General features: G+C 36.9%; 1 protein-coding gene, 2 long non-coding RNA genes and 1 other non-coding gene across 4 annotated transcripts; 2 read left to right on the top strand and 2 right to left on the bottom strand.

The window, feature by feature from the left end:
* Positions 1–3180: 3180 nt before the first annotated feature.
* Positions 3181–3897, bottom strand: LOC108171153 (uncharacterized). The gene is made up of 2 exons (XR_001787591.3): positions 3756–3897; positions 3181–3637 (listed from the first exon to the last, which is right to left on the bottom strand). It is a non-coding gene; the product is annotated as an uncharacterized lncRNA (long non-coding RNA).
* On the top strand, positions 3631–9648 carry LOC103415550 (uncharacterized). Its single transcript, XR_526237.4, has 3 exons — positions 3631–4318; positions 4851–4942; positions 9274–9648. It is a non-coding gene; the product is annotated as an uncharacterized lncRNA (long non-coding RNA).
* On the top strand, positions 3705–3792 carry MIR156J (microRNA MIR156j). The gene has a single exon (NR_120847.1). It is a non-coding gene; the product is annotated as a microRNA MIR156j (primary transcript).
* A 7203-nt stretch (positions 9649–16851) lies between the features above and the next one.
* Positions 16852–18150, bottom strand: LOC103415548 (CBL-interacting serine/threonine-protein kinase 6-like). Its single transcript, NM_001328804.1, is given in 1 exon segment — positions 16852–18150. A coding segment is annotated over 1 exon segment (1299 nt).
* Positions 18151–19951: the final 1801 nt, after the last annotated feature.

Genomic DNA, 19951 nt, shown 5'->3' with positions numbered 1-19951 from the left:
AGTGGCTAGAGAATCATTATTCACAATTTTTTTTTTAATTCACGATTAAATGAAATACAACCCTTAATATTATTTACAGTCTAGAAAAATACTATTCATGGTTGAATATATTGGCTTAGATTTCTAGTAAGATTTTCTCATTCGTTGTACAAGTCACTCGTAGAGGAGGATAGTGTTGACAGATATGTACACATCAGCAAAGTAATCCACATCAGCAAGGATCCACATCAGCAAGCTGTTATAACAGATAGTTGGAATTGTAGAAAGATAAGGGTGACAGTTAGTTTGTTAGTATACTTGCGATTGAAGGAAAGAATGCATGTATAAATAGTGGATATCCCTCTGTATCTTGTATCAATTCATTCTCTGCAATACACCAATATTATTCAGCTTCTTTCTTTCTTCCAAAGCTCTCTGTAACATTTCTGCTTTTCTTCTTCTTCTTCTACTAGCGTTAATAGATGGGGAGCCTACAAATGAGCTGATTTTTAGTTTCTCAAACATTATTTACTACTTTGACTATCTGATTGAATAAATTAAATGAAATTAATAGACAAAATTAAACAAAGGTGTGAGGTGCTCAATGACTGTTGTTTTATCTTAAAAAGGCTTTTACTTAATTGAAGTAGAGCAGTCACTTAGTACTACAGTCTAGTGGTATTCCTCTTCATTTGTAAGTGAGATGCCTTAGGTGGATCAGGATCCTCTCCTGAACTAAGGGTGAGGATCCTCCTGAGCAAGCACATCGGGCCGTTCAAATTTTATCCAACGGTTACAATTATTATAACTTTTAGAGGGTTCCCCTGTTTGTAGCCGTTGGATAAAATTAGAACGGCCCGATGGGCTTGCTCAGGAGGATCCTCACCCTTAGCTCAGGAGAGGATCCTGATTCGTCTTAGGTTTGATTCTCCCTTATAAACTGAACAATATTGCTAGACCATTGTAAGATTAAACCCGCCATCTCTCCTTTAGTGTAGATAATATCATTTGTTAAAAACAATGAAAATAGTACCATGTAATCATAAAATTTTAAATTATTTTGTCTAATTTCTGATGTGAAATTTGACTTATATACATTACTAGAAGATAGGTGGTTGAATTTAAGGCCTTAATAGTGAATATTGTTTGGGCTACAAATTCACAGTGAAGGGCTCACATTGTTTTATTTATTTATTAATAGGCTAGTTTTTTTTTTTTTTTTGAATCAATGATATTATTTACACTAAAAGGTGAGGAAGTAGCTAAGCATCACATCAGACTAGTCAGAATAATGTCAAACTCGTATTTGATGAGAATCAAACTTAAAACCTCTTACTTACAAGTGAAGAAGAATATTAAAAAACCATAGTAGTAAGTGGCCCATGAAAGTTCATTTAACTCACTTTACCCTTTAGAGCAGTTCTAGTGTGGGAACCCTCCCCCCAGGCAATACACTATGCTATCCACCCAGTGAACAATAACTATCCTTAATGAACAGTAACCGTCTTTTGCATTTTCACCGTTGCATTTCAATAGCCCTGACAATAGGTAATAAAATAATAGTATTTTTTATTTATAAAATAATACCAAGATAATTAAAAAAAGACAAAGCAAAGAGCTCTCTCTCTCTCTCTTCGTTGAAATGAAGACCACCAACACCGCCACCACAACCACAAAGCTTATCATCCTCCACCCCCAAGCAATCCACAAATGGCGGAAGCCACCGCCTGTGGCTCCTTTTCTTCTTCACCTTCTTCACCCTCGCATTCACCCTCACTCTCATCAACACCACCATCCCCCAAACCCTCCCCACCTCCTCCCTCACCCCACCTCCGTACTCCCCCTCCCGCCCGCCGTCCTGGACGCACTTCTTCATTACGCCATTTCATCATCAAACACCTCGTCAGCACCCCACATGTCCCCGCCGGAACTCACCTCCATATCCTCCGCCCTCACCAGCCTCTGCGCACCCAACTGCAATTTTCTCATTTTCGGCCTCACCGGTCCAGAACCTGACAGAAAAAAAATTAAAAAAGACGTCTGACATCAGCTGATGTTAGAACCATCTCGGGCGCTTGGGCCGGCACGAATCCACGAGCTTGACGCTCGGGCCTACTCGGGCGCCCTTGCCAGCCAATGTTGAACTTCCTCCCTTGGGCAATCAAGCCCTGTGCTGAAGCCTGTCCATCCAGCAAAAGCTCCCGTTGGAACTGCTCTTAAACATTGTTTTTATGTTCCACTTTATCATGTGCCGTTGTCCACATAGCTTATAACAGTAGTTGTTAAAACTTAAATGTATGGGTTATTTTAGAATTTTTTAGTTTTGAGAGTTGTGTAGACTTGGTTAGTGATTAAGCTGAATTTTGGTAACGTGAGATGTTAAGTTATTTGTGCATTTTTTTTCCTTTTGTCGGCTAAAGGTATACAATTTTGGACTTCTTGGTTTTGTTATCCTACTGGTTTTGTAATTTTATTTACACTAAGTACAGTGAAGAATTTGAAACGGGGACATAATTAATAAGTTGAAGAAGAATGTCATAACTATTCAGGTAATCCATCGCTGACAATTTTATTATCTAATTGGACTCGGTGCTTTTTTCGTCCCATAAATGTGTAACGTTAAACTTTATTAATAAAATTTCTGATGAAGGAAAATTATGTAAGGAACCATCTATTTATCATATGCATATTCAACTGAGAAAACAACACCAAAAGAAGGCCAGGCAGCGTACACATGTTTAGGCATATGCAGAGTCGGGATATATGATGAAAACGTATAAGGGTGGGTGATTTTCAATGGACGTCTTTATCTTTGTCTCCCTTCCATTTTGCTGGTTGTCCTTTCCCGACCCTTCCCCACCAAACACCATACCAACGCTCCAATACATATAAAACCCTAAGTTAAATTTAAAGGCTGAGATAAAGATTGAATCATATTATACGTGGATCCGACGGCTGAAACAGGAGCAACCGTAATAGAGAAGTGGCCAATGGGACTTTTGAGGCCAACGCAATTACAGACCCTCCTGAGTACAACATTCCACAACTAGTGCTAAGCCAGCGGTGCAACTTTACAGTTTTCAAAGAATAAATGTTTAGGAGATTTTCTAAAAATTCAACCCTTCGTCATCTTATATTTTTTACACAATATTATTGTCATCTTATATTTTTGACACAATATTATAAAAAATTAGCACAAAATTGTGGCAAAAACATAAATTTGCAGAGTTAATGTGACAAAAACATGGGATGAAGGAACTTATGGACAGCCAACTTTTGAGTCTCCCGACATTTTTCTTCCCAAAGCACTAGTACTACTACAATTGAACACGTAATTACTAGTGGTATTAGTGAATTACTATTGGTAATTAGACGTCGAATGCACGGACACGATTCAGATGTGGATGGATGATGAGAGTCCTTATATACACCAACCTGGCTTTCACGGGTTTCACCATTAATAATGGGGATCTGAAATCAGCCCCCCTCCTTCCTCAAGTCTGATGAATTGAAAGACTCCGCTTGTGTATATAGTGAATTATCCTGTAGATAGGGCATTCGGGCAGCATTCCGAATTCAAAACCCTAATAAAAACATGATATTCCTTAAGTGAAGGAAAGCTGCTAGGCTGACCATTGCACTTGGTGTATCTAATTAGCTGTATATATATGTATATTTGTATATATTAGAAAGAAGGAAGAGAACTGTAGGTTAAGCTGAGCGTAGTTGACAGAAGAGAGTGAGCACACACAGGCAGCAATTGTATAAAATCATACCTTTGGGCGGTGCGTGCTCACCTCTCTCTCTGTCAGCTGCTATCTGCGCGCTCGCTGGCTTTTATTTCACCACTTAATTTTGATCGTCAACGTTCAAAGCCTTAATTTCTTATCAACGCCCCTTCTCTTCCCGCAAAGGAATGGGAAATTAAACCAGGCCAGTCCCAGGCCCCGCCCCTTCTGCTCTCCCAATTCTCCTTCCAGGAGTTTTCTCCCAATTCTCCTTCCTGGTGTTTAAAATCAAGACATTTGACTTGATGATAGAGGTTTTGGGTTTGTCATTGTTTTTATTATCCTGATCTTACTCAGTGACAGGTGTCCTTCAGTTTATGATTTGACCGACGTACCATACCATACGTGGCTCACTGCACTTCACAATCACAAAGGAATGAAAATACAAGATAAGTTATTTTAATGTATTTAATTTTTCCTGTTTTATTAATTTTTATTGAATTTAAAATTGTAAAGAATGACTTTAGTTTAAAGCGTGGTCTTTGGATCTACTGTCCTAGACCTTCGAATAGTTTGAAGAGGACGATTTGGGGTTCTGATGTTTCTTCAAGGTACGCCTTCTAATTCTTATCTTACTGTTCAAAGTTTCATGGAAATTCCCGCAATTATTTTTATTTTTTATATATAATTATTTTATGAAAACCCTCCGAACCCCTCTTCTATTTTCATGGAAATTCCCACAATTATTCTTTTATTTATTATGAAAACCCTCTTCTTCTTCTTCTTCTTCTACTTCTTCTTCTTCGTGCAAGTTTATTTCTCTGTGCATGTCATATAAAAACTGTAAATTATTACACAAATATACATTCAGCTCTTCTCCCCAAATCGGCTGATAAAGGGAAACATAAACCCTAAGGTCAGAGCTCTGCTAAATATGGACACATTTTACTCTTTTCCCATATGGCCGGATCTCAGCTTTTTTTGTGTCATAAGTGAGATTCTTAAACCAGAATTCCTTTTCAGAAAAAAAAAAAAGAAAAAAAAGAAAGGTGTCCTGTTATTGAAGCAAATATAATTTTAGTTTATATTGTTCTTTTCTTATGTTTAATTTACTGGTCGTTGCCTTTTAATTATATTTGGTAGGAAGTACAAGTGTAGTGCTTCTTGATGTCTAGGCGTCAGTGAGCGGCAGCAGATTCTGCTTCCATTAATTTGCCGCATGTTTCATCACCAAGGTACGTATCAGTTGTAATCTCCTTGATTGTACTCCAGTTATCGATTTCTTTTCTGTTTCGTACTGTTTTTACATATGTTAAAATTTTTAATCTGGATATTTTGTTTTGGGGGAGAAATACTCATTGTCGTCATGCTTTCGGGGTAACTTAAAATATGTTGGTTTGGTTTGTGGAATGGGTTAGGTCAATTATTAGTTGATGATAATGAACTTGAGTCATGGAAAATGGATTTAAGAACTAATTACAAATTAGTAAGCATTACACCAGATGCCCTCTTTCCAGGACTGGTTTGAAGAACATTACATGGCTAATCCGTTTTCCATGTGAGTTTGAAGTTTTTAACAGATTATGATTACAGTTGACCTATCCCAAGGCCTGATAGGATACTAGAAATGGTTATCCAAATTGGAGTGTATGAGTAAATTGTAGTAGCTCAAGGGTCCCTTATTAGATGTTGGACACTTGTCGTCAGATTAGAAGGTTAGTTGTTGTGGTTGTTGTTGTTGTTGTTAATTGGTTAGAAACTTAGCTTGTAAGTCTGAACAATATATGTACCAGACTAATTGTGCAAAGCAGGTTGTTATTGAAAAATATGGTTGTTGATTTCAATCACATAGTTCCTGTAACATATGATTGAAGGTTTGAACGAGGTTCATATTAAGTCCAATTCTAGGTTTGAGCACAAAATAACAAATTAATAAATTTTGGAACAAATGGTAGGTCATCTATGATGGAAGATTTATATTCCTGACTTATATTTTTATATTTTAGTCCAAAAATAGTGGTGGGTTTGAGTGTTTGGTTTTCTCTTACTATGCATATTGTAAGATTTGGTCTATGCCTAGGAATAGAAAACTTTGGAGTCAAACCAATATTCAGTTTTAACAATTAAGGTATGTGCATTAGAAGAGAAAACCTTAAAGTCAAAACTCTCAATGTGATTTTTAACAATTTTGGTATGTGTATTAGAGATGGTTGGGGTCAAAACTCATCTTATTTTTCTTCGTCTAATAGCATTTTTTCTTGTTGGCATGGGATCCACCATAGGCTCCGATTTCGGGTCTCATATTAGCTGGAAACTTATATATAATTCCTAAGTATCTGATGAATTGGAGATGTTTTGATTCATATGTAGACTCAAATACGAGAATCAAGTCCAAATTCTCTATTGCATAGGTGATGGTCCAAGTCTTCTGTGCATTGGCGAGTCCTTGCCTCTCTTTTTAAGACTCAACTATGAGTCTAAATTTTCTGGGCAGGTACATTGTCCTAGCCAATTGGCCTAACCCGCATCTTCTGTTTGGGCATAAGTAAATGGCTTAATTAGCTTTAGTCCGAAATAACTGGCTTGAATATGCCTTGGAAAATCCATTTGATTGAACTCCCCGGTTGAGCTTCTTTACCTTGTTTATCAAAATTTTCTAGACTAATTTATGCACTAGTTAAAATATTGTGTTTTTTTCGTCTTGAGAATTAATGTTCTTATATTACAATATGGACTTGTGTGTAACTCTTAATATAGGTTCATATTTTTCTGTTATGTTCTCCAGACTTATGTTAGTAGCCCTTTCAGATATCTTTGTCTTAATTCGTTTCCAATTTTTATTCATCTCCATTTTAATATGGTATTTGAGTAGGTTTGGTCTTGCTATTCTGTAATATTTCTATCCATATTCACTGTTCTTAATTACATGTTTCTCTCACTTTGTATCGAAGGTTTGATCCTCCTTTTTTCTGGTACCTGGTGGGTTTTGTTGCTTCCTAGAATCTTAGTATTGGAAGTGACATATTCCAAGTTTTTTTTCTCTGCCAATCCTAATATCATTATATTCATGGCTTCAATTTCATTGCCAATTTCTCTTTTATTATGTGCTTGAGAGAATCTTTACTGTGGTTCATTTGTTTGAATTAATTACTGTTTTTACATATGTATTGTTCTTTAAATTTTCTTTGTGGATATTTTATTGTAAGACGAAATATCATTAGTTATGTCCATACTTCTGCATTAGTCCATAATTCTGCATTAGTCGCATATGTTGGTTTAGTTTCTACAACCGGGTTAGACCAATTACTAGTTGGTGATGATGAACTTTTGTTCTTCTTTATTTCATGGCAATGAGAAGCTTATAATGAACTCGAGTCATGGAGATGTATTTATAAATTGATTACGTATTAGTAAGCATCATATGGCTCAAGACTTGTGTTTTGAAGTTTTTAGAATGAGCACTTCACCTTGCTCAAGGCTTCTCGGTTTGAGAACCACCCAAATGTCATGAAATGAAAAATCTTCCCAAATTGGTTCTCCGACTATTTGGTCTTGGTGGGCATAATCAAATGGCTTAAATTTTCTGAGATCTGAAATAAATGGCTTGTGTCTCAGGGAATATGCTTTTAAGTTTCCCAAGCTTGGATATTCATCAGTCATTACCTTGTTTAGTTCATGGAATTGTATGAATTGTCAGAGCACTTTATGCACCAGTTAAAGTATATTTTTTTATTCATATTACAATGGGGTTTGTGTTTAATTCAGGCTTGTGTGCAACTCCTAATATTAGTTTGTTTCCTATTTTCACTCATCGATCTCCTACATATTAAATTTTAACATGGTATTTGAGTATATTTGAACTTTGCTTTTCTATTATATTTCTACCTTTGCACACTGTTTTAGCTGTATGCGTCCATCGCTTTCTAAGACCTAATTATTTCTAACGAAGTGTTGATTCTCCTTCTCTCCATTGTTTTACGTTATTCTTGCATAATTCTCAACTTGATGGTCTTTATTGCTTCCTAGAATCTTGGTATTTTGAAGTAGCAAATTCCATGTTAGTATTTAATGTTCATTGTTTTATTTTTATTGCCATTTCTCTATTATGCTGTGCCTATGAAAGTCTTTAGGGCTGTTGATTATTCCTGAACTAATTAATTTTCTTGCGTACTTCCCTTGTGCATGGAATACAGAAGTGAGTTTTTGCTACAACTATAACTTAAAGTTGGCTGCTGCTTCTTTCGTGTGGTTCTGTATTCTTTTTTAATCTCCTTCTGTTCATTTCACTCATTTTGGTTATATTTTAATAAATTTTACATTGTTTAATCATGATCATTGACTAGACATCACAACATGAACATTTGTTTTGAAGGGGGGTGTTTAAGCTCTTCAGATGAGTTGCATAATTTACCATTGATGTTATCCAAGTTCCTGAAGAGGCTGTTGGGTTGAATGATTAGAACAGTTGATAAACTAGGACGATAATGAAATACATAAACGATTGCCGTTAAGGTGTACTAAAAACTAAATTAGTTCCATAGCCGGCAGGTGCAACATAAAGAAGTGGATATTTCTTGTTACTTACCAAAGGCCTGTTTTATGTGCTCTTAAAAACGGTCAGTTTGGTTGCCTTGGTACTGAATTTGGAAAAAAATACCGCGTCAATACCAGTGTCGTCGCGCTGTCCTTTTTGTGACCTTCTGAACTCAACATTCAGGTTTGGCACTTTGCCACCTTTCAACCTTGAACACCATGATGAAATTTTTGTTCTAAACTTTGGGTATAGCAGTCTAAACTGTTATCTTATGACACAAATGGTAATAGTGTGCGGAACCTCATCGTCGTCTTCTTTTGATGTTATTGGCTGTTTTTTAAGAGTAAACTGCCGATTTCCTCCTGAACTTTCACTTAGCTTTCGGTTTCTCCCTAAACTTTTCAATTGGAAAATTAAGGACTCAAACTAATTTGTTGGCCTATTTCCCCCTATTGTTAGTTTTTGATTCATTCCATCCAAATTTATGTTAAATGGAAGTATGTGCACAACATGTGAGGGTAGTTCGTTTGCTTTGTTCTGTAAAAGAATCGAAATCCCTAGATTTCTAAAATGTTGACCTGTGCAGATTTGTGATTCTGTAGTTTGTGTCAGCAGATCTAGTGAAGTGACGTTTTTGTCCTCAAATGGGAGTCATGTAGTGTGCACGTGATTAGAGTTAACAGTAATGTGGATGGAGTCTATGTAAAACTAATGGTAGGGGGAAATCGGGTAAAAAAAAAAATTAATTCCTTAATTTTCTAATTAAAAAGTTGAGGGGTAAATCGAAAGTTAAAGTGAAAGTTCAAGAGGAGATTCGGTAGTTTACTCATTTTTTAATTAGAAGTTGGTATCATTTTGTGTTGGTTTCACCTTCGGTTAGAATGTATGGGCAGTCTTAATCCCTCTGTCATGTATGTATACGTCATTTAAATATGGTCGTGTCCTATAGTTTATTGTGTCTCTCCATCTGTCTCTAGTTTTTTGTATTTGTTCTGACGTATGAACTTCCCGTTTTATTTGATTTTCGTGCAGAACTGTCACGAAATGCCCTGTGGTGTGGAATGAAGGGGTGAAAAGGTTTGCAGAAGTACAATACCAGGATTCACTGTCATCACTTCAAAGTTCAAAGGAAGATCGACGGGCGACGGAATGCCCTGATAATCCTAGTGACGGTTTGGCTTGGCATTATCAAACTCTATGATAAAGAGTATTTGCTGCACAGAAGATTTCGAGTGGAAACCACCATCGAAACTTTCCATGTTCAAACGGTCGAACGGAAACTACAGTTGGACATGTAACACTTCGATAAATTGTGTGTAAGAGATAGCATATCACTTTATGCTCATTCTACATGAGTACATGATTGTAGTTAATAAGTATGAATCAAAAGTTAACTGTGCTACTGAATTGGTTTACTCTCTTTTTGAATGTTCGGTAGTTTGGTGCTGAACTCTTTATGGAATACGAGGTAGGTATCTAATCTGATGCTTAATTTGGCCGCTGGAGCTCTAATGAGTTGAAGAGAATACCCCAACCGCTATAACAATCTACCAACTGCGGGTTTATTAACCTATTTCGTCATTGTGTTTGTTGTAATGTTAAAAGTTTAATAAAGTTTAGATAAAAAATTTCTGTGAAGAACCAACTATGCATATTCAATTGACAAAACAACACAATAAGAAAGCCAGGCCAGGCAGCAGGTGCATATTCATGACCAGATCATCACATCAATGGTCCAACATAAACCCTAAGTACAACATCCGATGGCTGAAACAGGTGATGCAAATTACAGAAAGAGGTCAATTGGACTTTTGTTGAAGACTACGCAGCCATCTAAGTACAACATGAAATGTAACTGTTTTAGTGCACTTGTTTGAGTTGGTACAATTACTATTCACAATATATTTTTATAGATTTACAATTAAATGAAATTCAACGCCAAATATTATCTACAGTGTTGAGAAATACTATTTATGGTTGAATATACTTTGTTGACCTTATCATCCACGTGAATTAACGGCTTAGATTTTCGCTAAGACATTCTCATTCATTCTACATGTCACTCGTAGAGGATGAGAACGTGAGCCCGCAAATGAGGTGATTTTTAGTTTCTAAAACATCATTTTCTGCGACTTAGTATTACAATCTAATGGTATTCCTCATTACTTGTAAGTAAGAGGTCTTAGGTTCCATTCATGCTAAAGGTGAATTTGAACTACATTATTGCTAGCCTATTGTTAGGCTAAGTTCACCCTCTCCTCATGTATATAATATCGTTGTTTAGAAAAAACATCACTTTCTATTTTTGGCTATTTGATTGAATAAATTAAATGAAATTAACAGATAAAATTAAACAAATGTGTGAAGACGCTCAGAAAAGCATGATTATTTTCCCTTTTGCATATCAATTGTCTAATATCATTTCCGGGAGCATTCAAATTTGGATTTGGGCCTTCATGAAGCACATATGGTGGATATGGGCCTATTGGCAGGAGTTTAGAATTAGGCCGATGTGCCCGATAATTAGTTCGTTGTCAAAGTTCAAGGGCCTGATAAAGTCCAACAACAAACATATGCTTTGTGTAATATATATATATATATTTTTTTTATAATTCTTTTATTATTAAAGAGAAGGGGAACGGTTTCGAACTATTACAATAATTTAGGAAGAAAGAGTTTTGAACCCTAGACGTATGGATGAGAAACTCTCAACACTCTATCCATTAGGATATTAGATTTCATGCGTATGCTTTATGTACTTAGTTCATGCATGGTTCCGTGCAATGTTTAATCTTTGTTTGTTGTTTATATTTGATTTATTTTATATGATGTTCCGAAAAGAAAAAAAAAATAGTGTGTGAGATACTAATAAGAAAGTGTGTGAAAATCAGATTCCCTTGATTTCCTCGAAAATACGAGTCCAACCGTCCATGTATTTGATAATTAGAATTCATAACCTTTTTATTTGTCTCAACATAATTACAAAATGTTTGGTTTAATTACCCCTACTACTGTTTCAGAAACGTATTTGGCACCACAAAGTTATTCGTCTTCAAAGGACTTTTTTATGGGGTGTCTGCAGTTATTCTTCAACGGTTAATTTACATCTCAAATTATATATTTTTTCAAGGCAAATGAATTTTATGAGACTTTATGTTTTAGATTAATTAGTAACTTCCTTCATGAATACTGAAAACCGTGCGCTCATCCCTGGAGAGAAGGAAACATCACTAGTAATCTAATCTTTGGTCCCCCAAACAAAAAAAGATCATGTATCTTTTCGTTGCAAATAGCGAAGCATGCATAGACACACTGACATATGTATCTACATGACAAAATCCTGAGTCATATTTTTTTATCTTGGTTGAATAATCTTGATTCGCGATCATGATATAAAGGCAAATAGCTAGCTAAGGCATATGAAGCGATATTTGTTGTTTTTTATACCGACATTAACATTGACACATGCATGCATGAGCATGATGTAACTGATTAACGGATCGACCAAGCTCAAGATCATATGCTAGGTTTTCCAACACGGAACAATTGGGTCCTGACTTTACATCATGCTTCTGAGGGGTCTTGGCTCAGTTTGCACGGTGAAACTAGGGTTTGATACCAGTTCTTGACAGCACATAAGCAAAACTTGCCCCTTCAACAGTTTGTAACAGAAGCGTCCTCAAGAGCTCTTAACCAACCCAACAAACGTTATTCTTCCAATGCAGTACAATCAACCGGGTCCTCTAATAATAAAACAATTACGCATTAACTCGTCTACAGTTAGAGACAATTGTGTCGGCTAACTAAATATATAGATCGCCTAACAGATTAACCCAGTTTCAAGATGAGTTAAGTGGCAGATGTGGAATAATTGGGTGACCTAATATTCCACCACGCTTCCTTGGAGTCTAGGCTTAGTTGTGTGGTGAAACTAGGGTTTGGTGGCAATAGTTAAAAGCACATTGGCAGAATTTACACCTAAGACAGTTTGTAAGGCAATAGTGCCCAAGAGCTTTTAAACCAAGCTAAATGCACAGCTACTTCTTAGGACAATGACAACTCTGTCCAAGCGAATCAACCAAAAAGGCAAAACCCTAGCTAAGGGCAGGGATAAGGATGGAATATGGTGTATATATATAAAAACAGAACTACAGAAGTAGGGAAGATAACTGTTATTCCAGCTCATACGATTGCAACCGCACAACAAGGCCAATAACCTAATTAACCTCTAATACATACACTTTAAAGAGTCTATTAGTTAATCATGAATCAGTGACTTGTTTATTACACTAATCAAACAACGTTGCTTTCGTAATTAGTCGTAATCAAACAGCGCCCCCCACCTGTTTAAGTATTATAAGTCTTTGTTTAACTTGTAGTGTGCATTGACAGATATTCACCGCAGAAGGATTATCATTCAAGTGCTGACTCTTGAGTCTTCAGGTGAAGGAGAAAGATGTTCTCCCTAATTATGGAATTTAATATCAAAGAAACATAATTACAAGATGAATCTGGTGCTTATATAATAATATTTTTTTTTTTTGGCAAATGGTGCTTATATAATAATTTGCATGGGACGGTGTTTGATTATAGTCAATCATTCTTTATTATTGTAATTAAACTTGAATTAATAAGATACCAATTGCCACTCCAATCAGTGATGGGTGATGATGGTTTTAGTGAACAACAGAATGATGGCGGAAGTCACCGTAGAGTCACATACAATCTGTGTGACAAAAGAAAACCCTAAACCCGAAAATATTCTTTTGATACAACGGTACTGAATGTGAAGACTTGGTCACACAAAAGATCGGCTCTACATAATGAGGTGGAAAAATTATCATTTATGAGAGTTGAACTTAAAATTTTTCATTTATAAGAACAATAAATACCACTAAACTATAACATTAGTAGCTAATACGAAAATGTTGTATTTTCTAAGTGCGTTGTTCCTAATTAAACTTATTTTAATTATTGCAAAACAACAAGAAAAAAAAAATGGAAATGATGTCTAATGAAAGGTGGACGAGGCAAATCTCAAAGGGTAATGGAATTGCAAACCCATGTGGCTTCCTGCCTCTTTGAATCTTGTGAATCAAAATTTGATATTCTGTACTCTGCCTTACTAAGGTAGTCCCACTAGCTGCACGACACGGCGAGGGCCTAGCGTGACCAGTGTTGCTGCACGGCACGTCGAGGGCCTAGCATGACCAGTGGCGTCCCAAATGTAGGTAAGTTTCAAGACTCTCAACCAATCAGTTTAGGGGTTTCTTTCCATTGTTTTGCACACTGAGGACAAATCAAGGCAACACAAAAGCTTAAGAACCTCCCCTTGTTTCATACATGGAGATAGCACAAATTATGGGACAGTAGATATGTCAAAGGCCTAATTGTGTTGGCCAATCAATCAATTTTAGTTCCTAAGATGAGCAGTCTTGCATCCATAATTGAATGGACCACAAACTGAAACAAGGCAAGTGTCAAGGACAACGTTATGTTATATCAACTATCAAACAACAGTACAAAACCCGATTTTAGATTAACAAAGGGGTATTAAAAGAAAAGAAAGTAATTATAGCGAAAAATAATTTCTGCATACTCATTAATTTCTTCTTTCTACACTTTTATTTATGATTTGTTCTTTAATTTACCTTGAATTTGTTCAGTCTAAATGACCAAACTAAATAGAAGTGTGCAGTGAATTAAATGCGTGCATACAAAACACCTACCTTCTTATATTTGAGTCCGACGGTGAATCCGACGGGGAAGGTGGGTTTGAGTTTTCTCAAATATATACACGGTTTAAACAATTCTGCATGTGCATTGTATAGATGGCCTAAAAGATAAGATATTTTAATGAAACCTATGTGGATACAAATTTATTTCTCCTTGATCTTGGATAAAATTGCACCTACAAAACAACTAACACCTTTGGTTAAGGCCAAAAGCCTCACGCGCCCACGATAAATGGGAGAGGCTTTGGCCGAAGAACCTCCGATGCCAAAGTTAGAATATAGAGAGAAAAGTGTTTAGAGAGATTTTTGGGAGTTTTGCAAGAGTATTGGAATGATCTTTTGGTGAAAATGGGAGCCTATTTATAGAGCATGACCGGCCCTCTTTGGAAGAAAGTGTGGTCGGCCCTAGGGTATTTTTTAGGGTGCAATGGATGATTTAATTGGTGATTAATGGATTAATTAGGAATTAATCCATTAATTAGCCAATTAATCTCCACTTAAATGAAATGTTATGAAGGTTATAAAATAATTACCTAAGATGAGGATGGATGAGAATATCTTTGAATTTGTTACCTATTTTGAACACTTTTGACTTGATTGACGGATGATTGTCCGCTGCTCATGCGTAGGAATTCCAGTATGCCTCAAGGGTGTTTTTGTTCTCTTTTATCCAAAAATCCACGTGTCACCTTATGATTCTTTTTTGCTCCACAACCTGCATATAAATTTCGATTTTACATGAGAGTGAACCGATATTGGAGAGAAGACAAGTCTAAAATTTGATACCAATATAACTTTTGAGTCTGAATTTTTCAACGCGTTGAAAATGAAGTGAGGATAACATTTGGAAAGGTTCAGCGAAAAATCAAAGACAATAATTCAGCACATGGTTGATGAGAAAAAAGATAACGATTGGATAACCAATCAGACGATAATCAAGCCCCACATATCTTACAAAATTTGCTCTATACAAATACATCTAATGAGGAAAAAATTAATTGGATTTCATGATTAATCACCCATCTTTCGTACCCAAATTTGCCACCAGAGGGACAGGGAGGGATGAGTAATGCTTGCTCGCGTATAAAGCAGATAGAGCACAACAAACATAAGACATCTGGCAACTTTAGTTGACCCATCATTTACGATACGATAGATGAGAAAACAATGACAAAGATTTCAAGTTATCACCTGGCTTAGCAACTTATCACTCTACCTAAACACACAAATAAGATAAGCACGGGACCAATGGGTCACGCGGTGACCTGTACACTTTTATTTTGTTGGACAAGTTCAACTCACACAAATACAGAAATAACATGTATTTTATTGCACATAAATACAAAAACAACGCATATTTTGTTGTGGGTTCGTTGTTAAGTGCTTATTTGAGATTACTCTTGTATGAAACAATAGGTTTTTTGGCCTTTAATCAATGAAAACGGTACTAATTAGCTATATATCAATGACCAATTTTTATTTTGAACTCAATCAATGCAATTTTTCATTAATTAAGTCCATATTAATACATATTAAAAAAATGAAACTTTATTTGGTGCTCATATGCTTTGTGTACGTAGATGTCCCTCTGCAAATGAGAATTTATCAGAGCTTTGAGATCTTAGAGCGTAATTGAACAAAAATATACGAACATGAAAAAAGATAGAAATTTTATTGAAAATTATGAGTTCAAACCACAACCTGATTTGAACCAAACCACTCGATCGAGTACAAACAACCACCACGCACACAACCATTCAAATCCTAAAAACTTTAATACAAATATCCACCCAAGAACCAAACCACTTGATCGAATTCAGATCCTTTATGCTAATTTGCAAAGGTTATTGTTATTCTTTCTTAATAATTAACAACACTTAAAAAAGACAGAATTTTTTTTGAAAATTCTAAGAATTGAGAAAAAATAAAATGGTATGAAGTGTAGATGGCGTGTAAGTGCAGTGTTTGAATCAAAATGTGAAAAACATAACGAGAAAATAGACAATGCAATGCATTGCAGCGTCTGAATCCAAATGTAAAAATGAAACGAGGAAATGCACACTGCATTACAATGTCTGAATCCAAATGTAAAGGAGTCGCGCAAGATGTGAAGCGTATGAGGTGAATGTGTAACGAAAAGAAAAAAAAACCAAAATAAGAAATTCTGAATTCAAATGTAAAAAACAAAATCAGGCATTGAGTATCACAATACCTGAGTGAACTCTTTATAATTAACATAAATATTGTTAACTATGTTGCTAATATTTTAACTTTTATTGATCTAATTCAAAATCACCCGCAACTATGCTCATAAACACTTTTACTAATTATAAAGGGAAGTGTTATTAGCACTCCAGAAATCCTATTATGTACTCCTCACAATTGTATTTTTTTCCCTTTCCAAATATAAAAAATTTGGAGTGTAAACTAAAAATTTTGAAATGTCAATAATAATTCTCATTATAAATATGTTGAAACTTTTATTATAAATCAAGTGCTTCTTTAGGAGTTCAATTTTTTGAATATGCTCCTGCCATGACCTGAAGAAACACTTTTAAATGTTTACGGTAAACATAATTAAAAGTAATTGTGTAAAATTACTCTGTATATATTCACATTTCTAAAAAATTAAATTAATAAATAAAAGGAAAAGCTTATGTGACGTCTTCACACAAATTCACAGTTTCACTTATCACCGCACAAAAGACAAAGAGAATCAGAAAAAACAGATAAAAACGACAGCAAGGGACATCATGCGACGGCTTTTAAGCGGTGGCTACAAGCTCAGGCCCAGTTTCCAATTCCACCTTAATTAATCGAAACAACGCTAACAATTAACAACACTAATCACAATCGTAATCTTAATCTTAATCGATCAAGCCGCCGTAGAATTCTCCACGGGGGATGTCCACACGATGTCCTTGAGCGCTGGCCGCAGCTCCTTGCTGCAGAACTGGTTGTACTCCAACGTATCACCATTGTCCTTCTTCACCTCCACCACTACAAACGACGGCGTCATGGCGAATATCTCTGCCGCTATCGCCAGCTTCCCCTTCCGCCCGCTCTCCTGCCCCTGCAACCTCACCATCGAGTCGCTCTTCTTTATCCTGAACTTCCCCGCAGCCGCCACCTCCTCCAGCTTCGAAATCACGCTGCTCGCCGGCCGCGTCGTTGCGAACCGCAGCTCTTCCCTCTCCTCCCGCTTCTTCTCCTCGAACAGCGGCGACAAATCGAACCCCTCCGACAGCGAGATTATGTGAAACGCGTTCAGCGTCTCCGTCTGCTTCGACTGGATCTTCTCGCTCGGCTCGTCGAACTCCTGCTCCTGTTTCGTCCGTACGATTTTAGGAACCGATTTTTTGAACCAGGAGGAGTCCATGACCTTGGAAATGGTGATTCGGGTACTTGGATTCGGGTCGAGAAGCTTCGTCACGAGTCTTCGTGCCTCCGACGAAAACCACGGCGGGCATTTGAAATCTCCCCTGTAAATCTTCCGGTACATGGCCACGAGATTGTCGTCTTGAAACGGCAAAAACCCGGCGAGAAGCACGTAGAGGATGACGCCACAAGACCAGAGATCTGCCTTAGCACCATCGTACCCTTTTTTCCCGATGACCTCTGGGGCCACGTACGCCGGCGTGCCGCATGTGGTGTGGAGAAGCCCGTCCTGCTTCAAGTGCTCTGTGAAAGCACTGAGTCCGAAATCGGTGACCTTCAAATTGCCGTCCTCATCGAGTAGGAGGTTCTCCGGCTTCAGATCCCGGTGGTAGACGCCGCGGCTGTGGCAGAAATCGATGGCGGAGATGAGCTGCTGGAAGTAGACTCTGGCGACGTCTTCCCTGAGCCGACCCTTGGCGATTTTGGCGAAGAGCTCGCCACCGCGGACCAGATCCATAGCGAAATAGATCTTGGACTTGCTCGCCAAGACCTCGTGGAGCTCGACGATGTTGGGGTGCTTCACCATCCTCATCACGGAGATCTCCCTCTTGATCTGCTCCATCATCCCCACCTTGATCACCTTCTCCTTCCCCACCACCTTCATCGCCACGTTCTTCCCGCTAGGCAGGTGTCGGGCGTGGTAGACCTTGGCGAAAGTGCCGTGACCCAGAAGACGGCCCAGCTCGTACTTGCCGTGCAGCAACGACGAGCCGCCGCTTTCTTTCTGCTCGGCCATTGTTAACTAAAACAAACTTTAAAAAATGCACGAAAGGGGTTTGACAAAAGGCCTCTTTAAGAAAAAAAACGTAACCGTTTCGGAAAACAAGAGGGGCGAATGGATCACCCGTCCTCTACGTGTTTCCGGTGGCAATTCCGGCCGCCGATGCAGCGCCTGACACGTACTGAAAGCTCAGGCTTGGGCAGCGAAGCTTCTCTCATCTCTCTGCATTCCCTAACCACCTTCAGCTTGCTGAGCCGGCTTAAAATTTTAGGGTCTGGCTTTTTTTTTTCTCTCCCTTCGTCCCATGGCCTCCGGTTAAATAATGCTCTTTCTATCCGAATTACGATTTTACCCCCGTGTTGGCTTACCGCATACCGCCTGTGTCAGTCGGTTTCAAGCCACTTATAGGGTTACGAGTCAAAACTTTAGAGATTTTTCAGTGTAATCGATAAACGAGATGGTACATTATGTGTCACTATATAAATGATGGAATATGTGTGCTAAAATATTAATAACTTAAAAAATAAAATTTTCTATTACTTCTATTAAAACACGTAACATTTATATTCCTGTCCAATAAAAAATTTCTCTCAAAACTCGCTTGGTTGTTAATTTCTCCACAGCCTGGGGAGAGCAGAGGTGTGTTGTTACGTTGCTATCCTTCTTGTTGCTTTTGCCAATGCTAGGCCCTTTTTTTCTTTTTTAATCGTATGGGCCACGTGCATTTTTTGGTGATAAGCTTTCCCCGATTACTGTGAGTGATGATATGGGATGTGTAACCACCCTATGAGATACTTAGCTGTAATTTTATTTTTATAATTATGATCTTGGTCCCTCCTAATGTTTAGTAAGTTTCATTTTGGTCTCCGTAGTTTGATTAACAGTAATTTTCAAAAGGATAGTTTGATTTTACTTAGGGAAACCAAATTTTAAACCTTTGCAAATCAAATGATATGTCACCAATAAAAAATAAGCACATTAATCTATGCTCAAGTAATGATAAGTATGATTTTAGTCCTTGTATTGTTGGCGAACTTCCATTTTGGCCTTTGTAAACTAGTTTGAATTTTCAGTTTATTAGAAAGATCCACGACATGAGTTTATCGCATCTTGACATATGTAATTCACAAACAATACCGACACTTTTGACAAAATTAAGGGCATGTTTACTACCAAGGAATAAAAATGGGAATCATTTTGATTCTTGAGTTCCATGCGTTTATTAAAACATGGGTAATGTAATCAGTTTACCCCCTAACTTTTTTTCTACATTTACTTACACGAAAGAAATTGAAAAAATATAAGTTTTTCATTAAAATCCATAATCAAATAACAAAAATAAAAAATAAAAAAATGGGATTGTTGTTTTGATTCTCTTTCTTTACATCTTCTATTTTTAAACTTTCTGATTTATTCGTTTTTTTTTTTTTTCATTTTCGCTAAGTAAACATATGCCCTAAATGTTATCTCTGGATTCGAGTGAATTTCAAAATTTAATTGGTGACAACTGATTCTATATGAACTATAGTGAAACTTGGTTACAACTAGAGGGACTAAAATCATAATTTGCATTTTATATTGTTTAAGATGGTAATAAAGTAAAGTTATAAGAACGAGTGGTGATTACGTGGAGCGTGAGAAGAATATCCTTCTTTCATTCCTTAGGATTGCTTTCAGTTTCATGTACGTGCTCGACACGTGCTCCCAATAATCGGAGGTGGACCCTATGCGATTCTTACTTTGTCAGTTGGTGTGGTAATTGGTAACTCATATGAAAGGACCTAGCTTCTCTGTACTTCCACTTTTTCATACATTT

Source organism: Malus domestica, chromosome 15 (genome assembly GCF_042453785.1).
Source record: "Malus domestica chromosome 15, GDT2T_hap1".
Taxonomy (NCBI): domain Eukaryota; kingdom Viridiplantae; phylum Streptophyta; class Magnoliopsida; order Rosales; family Rosaceae; genus Malus; species Malus domestica.
Note: the sequence above shows the minus strand (reverse complement) of the source record. Positions and strands in the feature narration are given on the sequence as shown.